At 41.0% G+C, this 19,631-nt stretch overlaps 1 protein-coding gene across 1 annotated transcript; it reads left to right on the forward strand.

Annotated features, from left to right (window-relative positions):
- Positions 1 to 4,276: 4,276 nt before the first annotated feature.
- On the forward strand, positions 4,277 to 5,421 carry LOC135703803 (translocon-associated protein subunit gamma). The gene is made up of 3 exons (XM_065225127.1): positions 4,277 to 4,397; positions 4,462 to 4,611; positions 4,676 to 5,421. The coding sequence occupies exons 2-3, from the start codon at positions 4,479 to 4,481 to the stop codon at positions 5,095 to 5,097; spliced, it is 555 nt and encodes a 184-aa protein (XP_065081199.1). The 5' UTR covers positions 4,277 to 4,397; positions 4,462 to 4,478; the 3' UTR covers positions 5,098 to 5,421.
- The last annotated feature ends 14,210 nt before the right edge of the window (positions 5,422 to 19,631 follow it).

Genomic DNA, 19,631 nt, shown 5'->3' on the forward strand with positions numbered 1-19,631 from the left:
GTTTACCTCCTCACACTGACTGAAAAAGAGGTTGATAACATAAACGAACAGCTGTCAAATCAATGCCCGCCGTAGCGATTAGGGTCCCCAGGTAAATGCACCGTAAACCAAATCTATTAATAAATGCTTAATAAAAATTATATACTAGAAGATTTTCTTTTTTATTATTTAGTTAAAATTGGTTGTTTACCCGCATAAACGCGAACCATAAATTGACCTTACCTAAAATGGTGAAAAATTGTTTATAATCCCTGCTAAACTTTAACTGAAATGGTTATGGAACTTTACATGAACGTTTAATGATAAAGTTTCAACCTTATGTATTATGGTTTTTTGGAACTGGACTTTACAAATAATGGGTTGTTAAGAACCATTACCATTCCAAATTCTTGTTTTCTCCATACATTTTCAGAAAGGGAACTATATAAGAACGTTTTTACTTATGATTTGAGAACATTAATGGTAATGGTTATGGTAGTCAGTAAGGTCCATTAATGGTTTTGTATTATCGCTCAACTTTACGTGGAATATATCGTGAATTGGTAATCAGTAAATTACAGGCAACCAATTCGCGATATATTCCACATAAAGTTGATCGATGTTACAAAACCATTCGTGGACCTAACTGACTACCATAACCATTACCATTAAAGTTCTCAAACCATAAGTTAAAAGGTTCTAATATAGTTCTCTTTCCGAAAATGTATGGAGAAAACAAGAATTTGGAACGGTAATGGTTCTTAACAACCCATTATTTGTAAGGTCCAGTTCCAAAAAGCCATAATACATAAGGTTGAAACTTTATCATTAAACGTTCATGTAAAGTTCCATAACCATTTCAGTTAAAGTTTAGCAGGGATTATAAACAATTTTTAACCATTTTAGGTAAGGTCAATTTATGGTTCGCGTTTATGCGGGTAGGGTATTGAGGTAAATACATATTCGTTATCTGCAATAAAAATGGAACCGAAATCCAAAATTTCATCAATTTTGGTACACTGGAACTATTTTAAATAAGTACGATTACATTAGCAAAAATCACCATCTTAGCGCCCCTTAGTGGGAATTTGTATGGGAGCGAGTTGTCAACGAATAGATTTAGTGTTAACGATGAAAAAATTAAATATTGATTTAAAAATCGAGATGATTGTCTACAGGATCGATAAAAATATCGTTGTGCTCAGAAAACTCTAAAAAACTAGCTCTATCAGATGATGTATAAAAATCGGTATATTTTTTTAAAGTTAAAACCCAATTAAGTTGTTTAATATTCCTTATTTTTACATCTTTTGATTTTTATTTCTGCCGCATTGTAAATAAAATATAAATTAATATATAGAGCTGGAAAAGGGTCAAATCAAGGTGAGTATATATAAGTAGGTGTTCTAACGTGTCAGATTCACGATTCAGCCATTTTTGGTTTTGGTATTGAATCCTCAATGAGTTTGTTTTCAATTTGCTCTATGACTGGACTATCTCCTCCCGCGAAATTCTCGCTCAAATACTGTCAAAGCTGCAGATTTAGCATCTTCTAGTAACCATTGGCCTAACAGCTTTTGTAATCATTGACTTCTCTCGATGATTTATAGCGTAACGTTTTTTGAGTGTGTAAAAATTGTTAAACAAATTTTTTTTTAAACTTTCCTAATGCATTAGGACTAGTGGTGCCGGTGGTGTAGTGGTAAGGGTGATTACCTCTCACTCCAGTAGGGCTAGGTTCAATCCCAGTCGGCGCCGCCAGGATGGGTCGATAGGTAGGGTCCAGGTGTGGGAGTTGCCTCCCTAGCGTCGGTAGCATTGGTGCTCAGCACGGAAAACAAGATCGACGGAAATCAAATCAAGGAAAATGCATTACACAGAAAAAAAAAGTTGTTGAATATTACATCCAAACAGCTGCACAGAGATCATTCCGACGGTTATGTAATATTAGGTTGTACGATGTACATCGATTTTACGAACAAAATTACGTCCATTGATGTAATATTGTATCTGCTTTTTGCTATATATATAGTAATATTACATCATTATTTCATACATCAGCTTGAATTACGTTGATCGATATTACATTTTTTTTGCTGTGTAGGACCGAGATTAGGACAAATCTACAGAGTGATTCCAGACCAAAAATGACCCCAATGCACTACACGGTAACCGCAAAATACCTAATAATGACTACAAAGTAAGCATTTTCGAGGGAGACTGGGACTACCCATTAAATGAGTAAAAATATTACCCATTTATGAGTATTTGTTACTCAAAAATCAATACTTACTACTTGTTTTTGTAGTTGTAATTACTCATATATGGGTAAAGTTTTACTCATTTAATGGGTAGTCCCAGTTTTCCTCGAAAATGCTTACTTTGTAGTCATAATTGGGTATTTTGAGGATACCGTGTAAGAAGGTCAAACAAAAACTAGAGGAAAAAAAAAAACTAAATATTTAAATTTTATGACCACTGCGAAAATATTTGTACTTATTTTTAGCTCAGGAGTCTTATAGTACGTTCAGACTACAGAGTTATTACATGTTATAGCGCTATCTTGATGGTGGTTTCTGTGTTGCAATTATTTGACAACCGTTATAACATGTTATAACTCTCCAGTCTGGATTGCGTTTTATCAGGTGTGAAATCTGCAATACATAATTATGCGGGAACTTTTCAAATAGATAAGGTACAATTAGTTTCTGGGGCTTGTTGTCACGAATGAACTCAGTGTTCATCGGATGAACTTTTTGACAGTTCAGTTAAAGTTCAGTCGGAAGAAAAACTTTCTAATTTAGTGTCCTCTTTCACGGTCTCTTTCATCCAATGAATACTCCCCGTATGCAAGGTAATTTTGTGGTTTTGCTGCCCCCTCGGTAGAGATGAAATTTTGCAAAACAATCACACCAAAATCAGAGATGTCCCATTTTTTTTAAATTATTCGATTAACATCTAATCGATTATTTTTTGTTCGCTGTGCTGTCATTTTTCCACCAATGAGAGTGTAGCATATGTTTGAAACGATGGGTGATGATCCTCTGGAGAAGGTAATGCTTATAGTACGTTCAGACTACAGAGTTATAACATGTTATAGCGCTATCTTGATGGTGGTTTCTGTGTTGCAATTATTTGACAACCGTTATAACATGTTATAACTATCCAGTCAAGACAGCGTTTTATATCAGCATGATCGGTTATTACAAATATTTTACCATTTTACTTTTCGCTTCTTTAATCGATTTATCGATTATTCGAATGAAAATCGGCCATCACTAGATGAATGTGAACCGTCATTTAAAATTTAACGCCGTACATAAATAATGATACAATTTGAAAAGGACCGGGGCTAATCACAAATTACGTCCCCATGGTAACTGAAATAAACACGAGTGCGGACTGTTTACAAGCACTTAGATTTTTTTTTAGAAAAAAATAATTTTTAAAGTTCCAAATTTTAATTTGAAAAATAACGTTGTAAAAAAATTTTGCTCGCGGATATTGTAGAAGAGTAATTTATTGTCACTAGAGTTGGAAACCGAAATAACCCACTCGCGAAAATCGATTTTACTCTCGTTCTGTACGTTAAACATAACGTCTCATCAAGTGCGCTGTATTCTTTAAATTATTATGCACTATAATGCGCACTAGATGCGAAATGATGTTTAACGTGAAAGGACGAGAGTAAAATCGATTGTCGTGAGTGAGTTATTTCGGTTTCCAACTCTAGCGACAATACATTTCACTGCAGTCTGAAAAAAAATATCAAGAAAATCTACCAAAGAAAAAATTGACGAAGTCCACGTTAACAGTATCACTAAACTGCCATCCGATTGAGGTTAATCCCGACGGTACAAAACCTCCTACAAATTTTTTTTTGAATCAGATAGATAAAAAAAAAGTTAATCATTATTTACTGTGTAGCTAAAATTTACCTAAATCTCGACCACCAATTGAAAAGGGCCTATCAGCTCTTGTAAACAAAATTTAGAAAGCCTTTTCTATACAAAGCGTAAACTGCTCACACAAACTAACAGCATCATCTGGTAGGGAAAACTTTCTCCTACATGGTGATGCCATTTATTTGTAATGCCGGCCTTCGATTTGCGAGGAAAGGGCTTACAAAGTTTTGTTTACAAAAAAAAGATAGGCCCTTTTCAGTTGTTGGTCAATAAATGCATGTTACTGGCTTGGGATTCCAGGTACTGGCATCATTGCCTCAAAATTGACAGCTAGCGGGCATCAACGGTCGGTGGGCGTCTATCTGCCTTTCCACATCGTCAAACTTTTTGACACGTATCGGCTACGTTTGCTTCTTTCACGACAGATTTACGGGTCCGACAGCACCAGTTCCGAAAAGTTAGCCGACTTTCATTTTTCTCGTGCCACATCTCAAGTCAGGAGTGTTCGTACTGGTTGGTTTTTGGTTGTTGAAACTTTCAATAGTTTAAGTGATAAATAGTGCATCGTTATTTGCAGCCAATTTATTAGCCAAAATGACTGAACAATCTAGCTCCGGATTTACCAAGGAAGAAGAGTTGCTTCTGCAGGATTTCAGTCGGAACGTGAGCACCAAGTCGAACGCACTTTTCTACGGAAATGCTTTCATTATTTCCGCCGTCCCAATCTGTAAGTTGGCCTTTCGTATTTTTCAGATTTGAAATTGCTTCATAATCTACCAATTATTTTCAAGGGCTTTTCTGGAGAGTGCACCAAATGGAATTGCTTCCTTCGTTGGTGTTCTTCGCAATTGTGACCGGGCTGGGCACCTATCTGATGGCAATGGCCTACAAGAACACCAAGTTCAGTCTTAAGCACAAGATTGCCAACAAGCGGGAGGATGCCGTAACCCGCGAGATGACCGCGCTGCTGGCCGACGACAAAAAGATCAGCCGTAAGGAAAAGGACGAACGGATCCTGTGGAAGAAGAACGATGTCGCCGAGTACGAAGCGACGACCTTCTCGATCTTCTACAACAATGCGCTCTTCCTTGCGATCGTCATCTTCGCTAGCTTCTACGTGTTGCGTTCCTTTACTCCCACCTTCAACTACATTCTGTCCGTCGCCGGGGCCGGAGGATTGATGGCTCTGCTGTCGACTGGAAAGTCTGCGTAAGTTAGTTTACCGGCGAACGATTCGTTGTCGGCCAGGAATCAACCAGTTTTTGTGTGTTTTCCAATATGTAGTTTTTTTTTGAAGAACCCAAGACTTACGCATTTAAGTTTAGGAAGGCAGGCATTTTCTTCGGTTTGTTCTCACATTTGATCATCAAAAACGAACATATTTTTTTTCATAAACTCAGTACTGATGAAGGGAAGGTTTTTGCTTCCCGTGCTAGGATAGTTAAGAAGTAAAAACAAAAATGCGAAAATGAAGTTTTTCATAGCCTGGAACCAGAGATTCGCGTGTATCACAATAAACGGTAAGGCATGGAAAAGAGGATAATGTTGTTGGTTTGTATTTTGGATGACAATAGCCCATGTCATGGGAAACAGTCTTCGAGGCTGTTCATTAACTACGTAGACAGTTTTTTGGGATTATTGATTCGCCTCCTCTCCCTGCGTAGACAATTGTACATACATTTTTTTTTTAAATTTGTATGGGCCGTGAATAATTGCCAACCCCTAAACTGTCTACGTAGTTTATGAACAATCCCTTTGTCGCTAGCCTGTAAAGTATCCATGTCATCTGGATTTGCATTCAGTGCTTTCACGAGATTGACAATCTCGCACATGGTGGGCATGCTTGGCATACACAATTTGGGTCACGAACTGCTCATTTGCTAATAACGTTGCATAGAGCTGACAATCATAGTTCTGTTTGAAGCAGTCGATAGAGTAGAGTTTAAGCTTGTTATAGGACCTTATTACAGGGGTCACCACATGGTGATAAGGAAGCGATACTCAGATAAAGAGCCGTGATTGCCGTACAGATCAAATGGGAATCACTTCACCGTGACGACAAATGACAAGTTTTCACCGTGAAGTGACATCCGTAATACATCCGTAAGATACGTAAAAAAAAAGTTGATTTTAGTAATAAACTGTGTTTGATTTTACGTTGCAAAAATGAAGTGAAAAATGCTCACTGCACATCTCGGACTGTAAAAATTCATCTCGGACTGTGTAAAAATTCATTGGTGTTGATTCAAATGTTAAGATTTTCCTACTCTTAGCATGTCTATAGTAAAAACTATGATCCTAATCTATCAATTACTTTAAAGGAAAATAAATTTCAACAACTGAGTGAAAAATTATTAATAAATGATCAGTAGACTGACAGTTCAGTAGATGTGCACAACTGTGCATGCCAATGAAAAATTGTTGCATGTTAATGAAAAATTATTCCATCAAATCAAAACCAAAATCACTAGCACGCAACATGGTTTCTTCCACTAGTACAAATTTACTCGAATATGTTAACTATTCGCTGATTGCAATGAACGGAAATTGAGCCAGGGCTTCTCAAATGGCTCGAATCATATCTAACTAAACGCCAAGAAATCGAATCCCATTCAAGTTACTTCAGGAGTCCATCAAAGGCTCTCATCTACACAGTAAAATAAATGTAATATCGATCAACGTAATTCAAGCTGTAATCTCAGATGTTATAGTAAAATGCAGGTAAAATATTACATCAATGAATGTAATTTTGTTCGCAAAATCGATGTACATCGTACAACGTAATATTACACAACCTCTGTGCAGCTGTTAGGATGCAATATTCAACAACTTTTTTTTCTGTGGTGGGGCCCTTTTTGTTTATACTATTTATAAATGACATAACCTTCATTTTTTTTTATCTAGTTCGTTTATTTAGAAGTAGAAGGCTCAATCGCGTTAGCTTTACGGAGCCGATAATTCATTGTTCACTGTGTGCAGGGTTACTTTCACTCACTTGCTATAAAAAAATGTTTTTCGGTATTATGAAATCATGATATAGTATAATGCTTATTAGTACTTGTAAGTTACAAGAAGAGGTCATGAAGTATATGTTTGACACATAAAATCTGTCAATATTGCTTTCAGTGCGTCACAATCAGAGATTTTACGACTCGTGAGCGCTCACTCTGAGTGAACGCTCACGAAACATTAGATCGCTGATTGTGACGCTCTCAAAGCGAAATTGACAGGTTTTATGAGTCAAAAACATACTTTAATCCCTCGTCTTGTTACTAACAAGTACAACATAGCATTATTGCAACTAATGATTGCATAATACCGAATAATATTTTTTTATAGCAAGTGAGTGGAAGCAACCCTGACTGTGTGTAACAAAATTCACTTAATTCTATGTCTAGTAGGAGTTGGGCCGATTACTCGCGGCTTACTCGAGGTTAGAAGGGTACATTTTCGAAGGATAGGATCAGGGGAGGAGCTTGGGGTAGGGTTTCGTTGTCTCATCAGAGCGTTGTCGCCAGTATGAACGGTAGTGCTGTTCTAGCTTCGTCCGGAGTTCGACCGGCTATGGTGGGTGACCAGTGGGCGACGATGAGACTCATCGAGACGGGGGGACAAGACAAACAAAAACTAATAAAGAGAGACAAAAGACAAAAGGAATTAAATTCTTATACTAGACATTTGAAGAAAAACATAAACGGACTGCATACACAGCAAAAAAATAATTTTGATATCACGTCAAAGTGGATGCACTTACAATCATGTCGAAAATATGGTGTAATATTACTTGCTAAAAAGGACAAAATTATCATTAATACAATGCATAAACTGACATTACGCTGCTTTTACTGCATTTGTTTATTTATGTGGTCACAAAAATTACATGAAATTTTCGACATGATTGTAGCAACCTCTATGATTGTAGTGCATCCACTTTGGTGTGATATCAAAATTATTTTTTTGCTGTGTATAGCAGAGATCACGGGTTGCCAACACGTCTCTGATAGGAACATAGGGTTGTCTTCCTTGGGCCTCGAGGGTATTCAAAAGTCGCTCTCTGGCGGCGTCATTATCAGTACATTGCCAAACTGCGTGTTCGATGTCATCGTAACCGTTTCCACACCGACAGATGTTGCTGTCCACGAGGTTTATTCTATTGAGATGAGCATCTAGCGAGTAGTGGTTGGACATAAGTCTACTCATCACGCGAATGAAGTCACGACTTAAGCCCAAGCCTTTAAACCACGCTCTCGAAGAAACATTAGGAATAATTGAATGTAACCACCGTCCAAGATTTCCAGTGTCCCAATCGGTTTGCCAACTCGAAAAGGTACTCTGACGCACTAAATGGTAAAATTCATCGTGTGAAATTTGCCTGTCATACAATTCGCCTTCCTGCGCGCCCACCTTTGCGAGAGAGTCCGCCTTCTCATTGCCTGGGATTGAGTAATGTGAGGGGACCCATACAAAGGTAATCATATATGATCTTTCGACCAGCACACACATCTGCTCCCTTACCTTTGAAAGGAAATAAGATGAGTGCCTACCTTGTTTCATCGACCGAATAGCCTCAATCGAACTGAGACTATCCGTGAAGATGAAGTAATGGTCTGCGGGCATGTTGGAAATCTCGCGTAACATTTGAAAAGGGCCTATGTCCAAAATGTAAACAATCCAGAAAATGAATTGTAAATTTTTCCGCCAGTATTTAATTCCTATATAAATAAATTGAAGTATTTTAGGCGTTTATATTGTTCACAATAACAATAGTAACTATATCTCAGTACACAACATCCAAAACATGCGAAACGTTTTCAAAAATACATGAAAATCGATAAAAATTTAATATCACAGTAATAAGCCTTTTTGTGAATCTTTAAATGGTTAGGCCCTTTTTGTTAAGCCGTTGTGCTTGTCATCATAAATTGTAGGCCCTTTGCTAAGCCTTTTCTTAACGTCAAATAAATCATCGGCCCTGCCTCAAGCAGTAGGGCCTAGCTTTGATTTGAAATTTTTCAATCATCGGCCCTTCTACGTCGCTAGGCTTATGAATGGAACCTCATCGAACGAAAAAAAATATATGTTAGGCCCGAGGTTAGGCCGTTTTAGCATGAATGATTGGAAAAATTTCGTGGATCGGCCGTTTTTAAAATCAAGTTATTTTTAATGATTTTTATCGATAATGCGGAACATTCCTATACGACTGGTAGCTAATTACCAGTGCTACAGAATGGTATCAAAAATCGGTTTGTTTACATTTTGATCATAGGCCCTTTTCAAATGTTACGCGAGAAATCATCCCCAATGCGAAGTTGATTGCTGCCAGCTCAGTAACAAAAACGGAACAAGGTTCCTGAAGTTTGCGGAAGGCGCTAGAGTTTTCATTGAAGACACCGAGGCCAGTGGATCCATTGAGACGGGACCCGTCTGTAAAATATCTTTTCATGCAATTGACTTGTTGGTACTTTTCAGTAAAAATACGCGGAATAATAATAGGTCGAAGTTGATCGGGAATCCCATGAGTTGCTTGTTTCATGGTCAGATCATATTCAATTGAGGAACTGCGATTGGTGAAGTGAACACGGTCTGGAGTATAACAAGGAAGACACATATCTGATGATATGTAGTGGTGGTAGATTCTCATAAATCGAGATTGTGTGTTCAGCCCAAGAATTTCTTCAAAATTAGCAATTATAAGTGTGTTCGTCACTCCGCATTTGATTAGTACTCTGAGAGAGAGCTCCCAGAAACGGTTCTGGAGGGGTGTTACTCCTGCCAGAACCTCGAGACTCATGTTATGCGTTGAGTGCATACAGCCTAGAGCAATACGCAGACAACGATATTGAATTCGTTCCAATTTTATTAGGTGACATTTTCTTGCCGAGAAAAAGCAGAAAGAGCCGTACTCTAGAACAGAGAGAATAGTTGTTTTATAAAGCGTTATGAGGTCTCCCGGATGAGCACCCCACCATGCGCCGCAAATTGAACGGAGAAAGTTGATCCTCTGCTGACATTTTTGCTTCAAATACGTAATATGGGCATTCCAAGTGCACTTTGAATCAAACCAGACCCCAAGGTACTTGAAAGACAATGATTGGGTAATGTTTCTGCCCAAAAGATTAAGCTGCATTTGGGCTGGGTACCGCTTTCGAGTAAACACTACCAGTTCAGTTTTCTGCGGCGAGAAATCGATCCCTAGATTCATAGCCCAAGAAGACAAGTTATCTAAGGAATTTTGCAATGGTCCTTGCAAGTCCACGGCATGTGGACCTCTTACGGAAACCACACCGTCATCTGCAAGTTGTCTTAGCGTGCATTGTTCTGCCAAACAGTTGTCGATATCTTTGACATAAAAGTTATAAAGAAGAGGGCTGAGACATGAGCCTTGGGGCAGGCCCATGTAGCTAATTCTGGAAGTTGTCAGTTGTCCAAGGGAAAAGTTCATTTGCTTTTCTGACAACAAATTGTACAAGAAATTATTTAAAATTCCAGAAAGTCCACATCTGTGCAGATTGTCTGACAGAATTTCAATGGAAACTGAATCAAAAGCCCCCTTAATGTCCAAGAATACTGAAGCCAATTGCTCCTTGTGCGCAAAGGCCAGTTGAATATCTGTGGAAAGCAGCGCTAGACAATCGTTTGTTCCTTTGCTCTTGCGGAACCCAAACTGTGTATTTGATAGCAAGTTATATGATTCGACCCAGTGATCGAGTCTCCGAAGGATCATTTTCTCCAACAATTTCCTAATGCACGAAAGCATAGCAATCGGACGGTATGAGTTATGGTCGGACGCTGATTTGCCAGGTTTTCGAATGGCTATTATTTTGACCTGTCTCCATTCAGGCGGTACAATGTTGTTTTCTAGCAAGGAATTGAATAAATCTAGCAAGCGTCTTTTAGCGATATCTGGGAGATTTTTCAGAAGATTGAATTTAATCATATCGCTTCCCGGTGAGGAGTTGTTCGATGAAAGAAGAGCCATAGAGAAATCCAGCATTGAGAATGGTCTATCCAGAGAGCCGCCGCTAGGAGACGCTTCTCGAAGAATATTTTGTGCTGGAACTGAGTCCGGACAGACCTTTTTAGCGAAATCGAATATCCATCGGTTGGAGTATTCTTCACTCTCATTGAAAGATGAGCGGTTACGCATGTTGCGAGCCACCCTCCACAAGGTGTTCATTGAGGTTTCTCGTGAGAGTCCCTCGACGAAATTGCGCCAATAGCCGCGTTTTTTTGCTTTGATTAATTGTTTCAGCTTTGTCTCAAGCTTTGAATATTCCTCGAAGTAAGTGGAGGTTTTGTGTCTACGAAAAGCTTTGAAAGCATCAGATTTTTCTACATACAATTTTGTGCATTCTTCGTCCCAACCAGGTGTGGCTGGTCTCCTTTTAAAGGGTGCACTTGGAACTTTTCTTTTTTGTGCTTCCAGTGAGCTTTTGTAAATCAAATCGGCTAGGAATCGATATTCTTCCAATGGTGGAAGCACAGACAAACAGACATAACACATTGAATATTTCTCACTGAAAAATATCGTCGCTAATACATTACCGCCATCTGTTGAGTACACTGTGGTGGGTAGTACGCTGAACAGATGGCGGTAGTGTGTAAACGTCAAACGCAAGGGAATTGACTATGGGCGCCACATGTGGCGGTACTACCGGTACTACCAACTACGATACTTTTAAATCGACCGTTAAATGCTTGTTCGATGAACAACTTGCGAGAGTTATGTCTGTTTGTCTGTGGTGGAAGCGCATCTATTGATTCGACACCGATTGTCACCGCCGTTGCATATTTCTGCCAGTCGATGTTCCTTGTAAGATCAAATGGAACCCGAGATGGTTCTGCAGAGTGAGGGCCACACTTTATTGAAATGATGATTGGCAAATGATCGCTACCATGGGGATCATTGATAACCTTCCACTGACAATCCAATGATAGCGATCTTGAACACAAAGATAGGTCGAGTCGGCTTTCTCGAGCCGGAGGTTTTGCTATACGTGTCGCTTCACCAGTGTTCAAAATAGTCAAATTGAAATCGTCACATGAATCGTAAAAAAAAGCCGCTCTATTGTCGTCATATTGATCGCCCCACCCAGTACCATGGGAGTTCATATCACCCAGAATTAATACTGGGGATGGAAGAATCGAAACTAGATTCCAGAGTTGACTACGGCTAATGGAGGTTCTTGGTGGAACGTATACTGAAGCTATGCAAAGATCTTTGTTCTTCACATTTATTTGGCAAGCAACGATTTCGACGCCGGATAGAGCAGGAAGGGAAATTTTGTAGAAAGGGTAGCACTTTTTGATCCCTAAAAGTACTCCTCCATAAGAATCGTCTCTACCCAGGCGAATAATGTTAAAATCGTGGAAGTTGAGTTCTTTATCGGAAGAAAGCCATGTTTCACAGAGAGCAAATATATGACAATCAGAATTGTGAAGTAAAAATTTGAACGAGTCTAGTTTAGGCACTAGACTACGGCAGTTCCACTGTAGCACAGTGATCATATCTTCAACCTCGTTCGACGAATTATCCATCGAAAGATATGATTGATGCAAGGAGGGGCCATGAAACAGTCAATTGCTTAAGATATGATTCTAATGTTGGAAGCAAGGCAGAAACTAAGCTTCTAAGAGGGTCTTGTATGTTGAACATATTTAATATGAATTCCACAATGTCCGAAAAAGCTAGCAAACCGCGTTCGGACTTGGATTTCTTTTGAGAAGTTTGAGGAGCAGCTTTTTTGTTTTTCTTTTCTTTGTTGGGTAATGGCGGAAAATAACCTTCATTCTTAAAAGCACATTTTTTTTAAATTTATGTCGACGACACCAGGGGTAAGTCACTCAGCAAATTAGATTCGGCACAGTTTGGGCACATCCATCGTAGGCATTGGATTGTTGTAAATAAAATGCTAGCACTGCTCGACAACTGTCATTAAAGTTGTTCACAACATTACGAGCAACATTACGTGCTGTTTGACTGTATATTCAGGAACATCCTCTAATTGAATATACCAGAGGAACTCAGACCAACAGTTCACTTATAGATTTAAATACGAAATGTAGTTTCTAGAGTGAGCTCAAGAGGAAGAGGCAGTTAATCATACTCCATTAGTACCCTTAATTTATATAATGCTGCAAATCACACGAAACAAACTAAGGAAGTCTATTCATCATCCTCTATAGTCGGTCTCCAACAATGCTTCACCCTTAAGCAGTGTACGCACTCGTGGATGACTTTCCGGACAAGATTCCGGATGCTTGTTGGCCAGAATCGTTCTCGAATAGACGAAATCATGAGCTGCTGGCCACCACACAGCAAAAAAAAAAAATGTAATATCGATCAATGTAATTCAAGCTGATGTATGAAATAATGATGTAATAGCAAAAAGCAGATACAATATTACATCAATGGATGTAATTTTATTCGCAATATCGATGTACATCGTACAACGTTATATTACACAACCGATGGATTGACCTGGTTGCAGCAGTTTGGATGTAATATTCAACAACTTTTTTTTTCTGTGCATGCAGCCGATGGTAGCGGACGGCGACGAGATTATTCCGTTTTGCAGTTGCGGGTTCAGATACAGAATCATCAATGATTCTCGAACTTCTCTACTATTCTTCAGATCTTTAAGCTCCTGCGCGAAACATTCTCGTACCAATACCTTCAGAGCTTCATCAAGTTCGAGCGTTCTGAGGAATCTAAGACGTCGATTGTTGCGATTCGTTGGTTGTGTATTGTAGCGCTGAATATGTCGCTTGAGGCTGTCACTGGAAGTGTAGCCGATACACTTTTGGTTTCAAGATCCGCGGGATTGAATTCCTTTTCACGGATTTGTGGGGCTGAAGGCCAGTTTTATTCGTCTGAACTTAGCCAATACGGACCGTTAAACCAAAGTGATTCGTATTAAGGGCTGTTCATAAACTACGTAGACAGTTTAGGGGGAGGGGGGATTGGCAATTATCCACGGCCCATACAAATTTTAAACCTTTTGTATGGAATATTGTCTACGCAGGGGGAGGGGGAGGGTCAATCATCCCAAAAAACTGTCTACGTAGTTAATGAACAGCCCCTTACAGCTGAGCTGGGATCATCCCACGGGAAGTTATGTCTACAGGATTGTCCAATCTTACTGCTTGGTTCTAAGCGCCAATCTTGGTAATATTAACATGAATCTCCGAAATCCTGTTCGCAACAAACTGCTTCCATCTGAACGGCGACATAGAAATCCAACACGATGGTTGAATCTGTCCAAAAGAAATATTTCAATTCGATGCCAATACTGTGCATGACCTTTTCGAACAGGTGAGCTAACAACAAGGTTGAAGACCGTTCTAGGCGTGGAGTGGAGAGCCGCTTGTTTCTTTTCTTCAAGTTGTCAAGTGGTGCAACGCGTGACTTCGCTGTAGACAACCTCACAAACACAAAACACCAAAATTTCGCACATTCGCCACTTCCCGCGTCATTCTTATACCAACAATCAATACGAAACTAACGATTTTAAATTGGCTCATAACTTTAGTAGCCTATTGGTCCCAAGCAAACGATTAACGTACCCTACACGGATAGAAATCTCCTTATACCTTTTGGCAAATTTCCATTGCTGATTATTCATAAAATGTATAAGTCAACTAATAAGCAGACGCCTTGCAAAAAGTTAATAAAGATCATGTGTCAAATGAAATGTATAAGCGGTCACACATACCTTTCATGCATTCTAATAGGACCTATGTGGTTTGTTTTATGGAATGTATAAGCATAGAGGTAACTCTAAGACCACTGGGTCCCGAAGAAAATCATTATTATTTTTGGCTCACTCAGTACCAGAACAACGGTCCCAAGCAGTCCCAAGCTATTTCACTAACCCCTGCAAGTTCTGCATGAATCCACACACCCCGATTTATCCTTGCGATTTCAAACCAAAACATTCAAGGTGTCAGAAAGACCGGGTTGCCGGATGTGTATTTTACAAACAATCGCACCTTGCTCTATGACCGGCACAATCGGCATACTGTCAAAAAAGATGACCCAAACCCAAGATTGGTGTGCGGAGTGACCTACCCATTGCGACGACATGAAGCTTTTTCTAGAAATAAGGAACAAGGGAGACATCAGGAAATTCCCGAGGAAATTCCACAATTAAATACAAATGTTCTATATATGGTGCAACCGAAGAGGAAGAGGAGACAACAACTGGCGTGTTCTTCTTCTCTCGCGGAAACGACCATGCAAAAACTATTTCATTATAGACGACGCAAACGACTGTCAAAATACAAGAAAAAAGAATCCCTGTTGTAAAATTTCTCGCGTTTCTATACGTTCGCCTGATCAATCAGGCGCTGGTTCGCGTTTGACAGAAAATTGTATAATAAAAGTCCCCCTATCCAGCTTTCCATGCTCGGAAAACAATTGTATACCGTGTAGGCACCATACTTTGCGGAGTTTCTAATGCGAAATATATGTATTGTCGAGCTTAGCCAGGTATTTTAAAAACGTTTGTTGAACTCTTTTCCCTAGAACAGGGGAACAATGGTTACAGTAGCAACATTTCAAAACTATTGATAGAAAAATTCCAAAGTACTCAGAGTTAGGAACGGCGCAAATTATGATGCACGGTTCGCGTGTAATGTTTGTTACCATGCTTAATGTATGGGAAGGTCCATTAATTATGTCACGCAAAATAAACCCCCATCCCCCTTAGTCACATTTGTTGTATGGACCTTATTTTTTTTGTATGACTCGTCGTCGTCACAGTTTCCAAAACCTAAATTTATAGGTTTTATCGTTGAAAACTCGATGTTCTTTGATAAGTTTTTATATCGCGTGGAGAATAATACACTTACTTACTTACTTAAGTGTCCTGAGCGCCATCCCTGGCGCAAAGGGCCAACGTGAAAGATCTCCATCCTGGGCGATTGTTTGCTTTCGCCTTGACCTGGGCCCAGGTCAAATTCCGGTCGACTTGCTTAATCTCCTTGTTTAGGCTTCGCCGCCATGAGCCCCTGGGTCTGCCTCTGCTGCGATGTCCGGCTGGATTCCAATCCAGCGCTTGTTTGCAGATTTCATTTCCGCTCTTCCGTAGAGTGTGGCCAACCCACCTCCACTTACGTTCCCGAATTTCTGTCGATATCGGCTTCTGGTGACACCGTCGATGGAGCTCGGCATTCGAAATCCAGTTGTGAGGCCACCAAGCACGAATTATATACCGCAGGCATCGGTTGATGAACACCTGCAGCTTCTGTGTGATCTCCGCTGATACGCACCATGTTTCGCTAGCGTACAGCAGTACAGATTTCACGTTAGAGTTGAAAATTCGGATCTTCGTGCGGAGACTAATCTGATTTGACTTCCAGATGTTTCGTAAACTCGCAAAAGCAGCCCTTGCCTTCTTGATCCTTGCACCTATGTCACTCTTGGTTCCGCCGTCCGACGCTATCTGGCTGCCAAGATATTGGAAACTTTCAACCTTCTCCACTTCCTGACCAGCTACCGTAAAATTGGATGGATTTCCCGTGTTGATATCCAACGATTTAGTCTTGCTGACGTTGATGTTGAGACCTGCCGCTGAGGAGCGTTCGGCGAGATCGTCGAGCTTACTCTGCATGTCAGAACGCCGTTGTGATACTAAAGCAACGTCATCCGCCAAATCTAGGTCGTTTAGATGCTCCATTGTAATAGGCTGCCAGAGCAACCCACGGTTCGGAACACGGTCGATCGCACCAACCATTATCTCGTCGATTACGATGAGGAACAGTAGCGGTGATAGAATACATCCTTGCCTCACTCCAGCGACTACCCGAATAGGGTCAGATAGGGCTCCGTTGTGCAGCACCCTGCACGTGAAAGCCTCATACTGAGCTTCGATGAGGTTGACGATTTTATCCGGAACTCCCTTGCGCCTTAGGGCGCCCCACAGGTTTTCGTGGTTGAGTCGGTCGAAAGCTTTTTCGTAGTCAATGAAAACCAAGTAAAGGGACTCTTGGAATTCGTTGACCTGCTCCAAGATTATGCGGAGCGAGACAATATGGTCCACACAGGATCTTCCAGCACGGAATCCCGCCTGCTGCCGTCGGAGAGTCGCGTCGATCTTCTCCTGTATCCGGTTGAGGATAACTTTGCATAGAACTTTGAGAACACAACACAGTAACATAATGCCACGCCAGTTATCGCATACAGTTGGGTCCCCCTTCTTTGGGACCTTCACTAAGACGCCCTGCATCCAGTCAGCCGGAAAAGTCGCGGTGTCCCAGATATTGCAGAATAGTTGATGCAACATTTGTGCAGATAGCATGGGGTCAGCTTTGAGCATCTCTGCTGATATGCGATCGACCCCGGGAGCCTTGTTGGATTTCATGGTTCGGATAGCAGCTTCGATCTCCGGTAGGGATGGCGCCTCAGAATTGACGCGAGTGATGCGTCGCACTCTTGGCGGTTCATGCCGAGATGTTGATGGCTGGTTGACCGACGAAACTTGTAGAAGCTGTTCGAAGTGTTCAAACCAGCGTTTCAGCTGATCAGTGGGGTCGGTGAGCAACTGACCAGTCGCGTCCTTCACTGGCATCCTAGGATTCATCCTTGCTCCACTCAGGCGTCGTGAGATATCGTAGAGGAGACGGATATCGCCTGTTGCTGCGGCTTTCTCACCTTCATCGGCTAGGGAGTCCACCCACGCTCGCTTATCCCGCCTACACGAGCGCTTCACTTCCTTCTCGAGAGCCGAATACAGTTGGCGGGCCTGGTTCTTCGCTCCTCTGGTTCTCGCCCGCTCTATCGCGGCTTTTGCATTTCTCCGCTCCTCTATCTTCCTCCAGGTGTCATCCGTGATCCACTCCTTTCTCTGAGCGCGCAGCTCGCCCAGGTTGTTTTCACTCGTTTCAGTAAAGGCATCCTTGATCGCCGTCCATTGCTCTTCTACGCTGCCACCATCAGGAATATCCGCAGCTCTGGTCTCCAGTTCCTCGACGAATGACCTTTTTACTGCTGGATCTTCCAATCGGCGTGTGTTGAATCGCCGTCCGAGCCGCTCCTCCCGCCGCTGGACCCGCGCGATACGAAGGCGGATCTCTCCAACGAGGAGATGGTGGTCAGACGCGATGTCGGCACTGCGTTTGTTCCGAACGTCAAGAAGGCTCCTTCTCCATTTTCGGCTGATGCAGATGTGGTCGATTTGATTTTCGGTATGTCCATCACGGGAAACCCACGTGACTTTGTGCACTGGTCGATGGGGGAAGAGCGAACCCCCGATCACCATGTCGTTATTGCCACAAAACTCTGCCAACAGCTCACCGTTTTCGCTCATTTCGCCAAGACCATGGCGCCCCATGACACGCTCATAATCCGTGTTGTCGGAGCCGATCTTCGCATTGAAGTCGCCGATGTAGATCTTGATGTCACCTCTCGGAATTTTATCCACGACTGCATTCAGTTGACTGTAAAAGTTCTCTTTGTCCTGTAACTCGGCAGCATCGGTTGGCGCATAACATTGGATTATGGTTAGGTTACGAACCCGCGTTCTGAATCTGGCAACGATTATCCTCTCATTGATAGGTTCCCACTTGATGAGCGCCGCATTTGCTTGGGCGCTAAGCAGGAAACCAACTCCACGGTGGCGGGGAGCGTTTTCACCTCGAATACCAGAATAGAGTAGTACCTGTCCCGACGGCAGCTTGTGTTCTCCAAAGTTTGGCCAACGGACTTCGCTTAGTCCCAGGATTTCGAGCTTCATGCGTCGAATAATACACTGCAAGTGAAAATTAATCGAATAAACGTGTAATTCTATGAGTTTTATCATGCTCTTTTAATGTTCTTGTTTTTAATGTAAATTAAATAAAAACATAGTTTAACGATGTAATTTTAAAATGGTTGCTGTGTAAGATTAATGACATGACTAGCCAGAGAATGGTCTCAGAGCCCGATGTGACAACCTACACCAGAGCGTAACATTATTGACTGCTTAGGCTGAGTTTGAAAGCACTGCACTAATCTATTGCTCAGTCCAGACCGTTTGTACCAAACGGTAAAGCTGGGTTTAGCCAGGGCAAGTCAATTGATTCAAGTGACTTGAATGCGAATTGAACGTGTAAACCATGCCATTCAACTGACTTGATCAACTCACTTGAATTGAAAAAAGGTGAACCAGGCTCAACTTTTCAAGCCAATTGATCATTTCTAGATAGAGCTGGAATTAGGGCGTAACAGCTTTTTAGTATTGCCAAAAACCAGGTGTCAAGGAATCAAAAAAAATAATACCGGCAAACAACGGTACCTCTCTGTATGCTTTTCCTTTCTTTTTTTGTGTGTGTGTGCGTATGTGTGTATTCAATCTAACCCCCACTGGCCGGCAGTGGTATTATGGAAGAAATTTGCTTACAACAATCCTTGATGTAATAATTTAAAGCAAGTTTAGTCCGGGAGTTAGAAAGCGATAGCTCTACTGCAGATTCAGCAACCCATTTCAGAATGCCTGGTAATTCACGTCCATTCCGAGGTTACTTTCACATACAATAAGCCCCGCATGTAAACACTACCGTTATCATATGAATAATGGTACTGCAAACACACTTCCAGATTTCGAAATGTGATGTTTCGAAATCTGGCGCGTATTTAGTAATATATGGAAATGTGCATTTATGGTTGATTATAAATCAGATGGATCTCACCAAATTCTGCCTCCGAAAAAGGACCGGTTTGTTCACTCGCGGTAATCGAAAAAATCTTCCGCGTTGTTTTTACAACCC

The sequence above is a fragment of the Ochlerotatus camptorhynchus genome, unplaced genomic scaffold (assembly GCF_037179485.1).
Source record: "Ochlerotatus camptorhynchus isolate MF236.1 unplaced genomic scaffold, CSIRO-AGI_Acam_v1.1 ptg000222l, whole genome shotgun sequence".
Lineage (NCBI taxonomy): Eukaryota > Metazoa > Arthropoda > Insecta > Diptera > Culicidae > Ochlerotatus > Ochlerotatus camptorhynchus.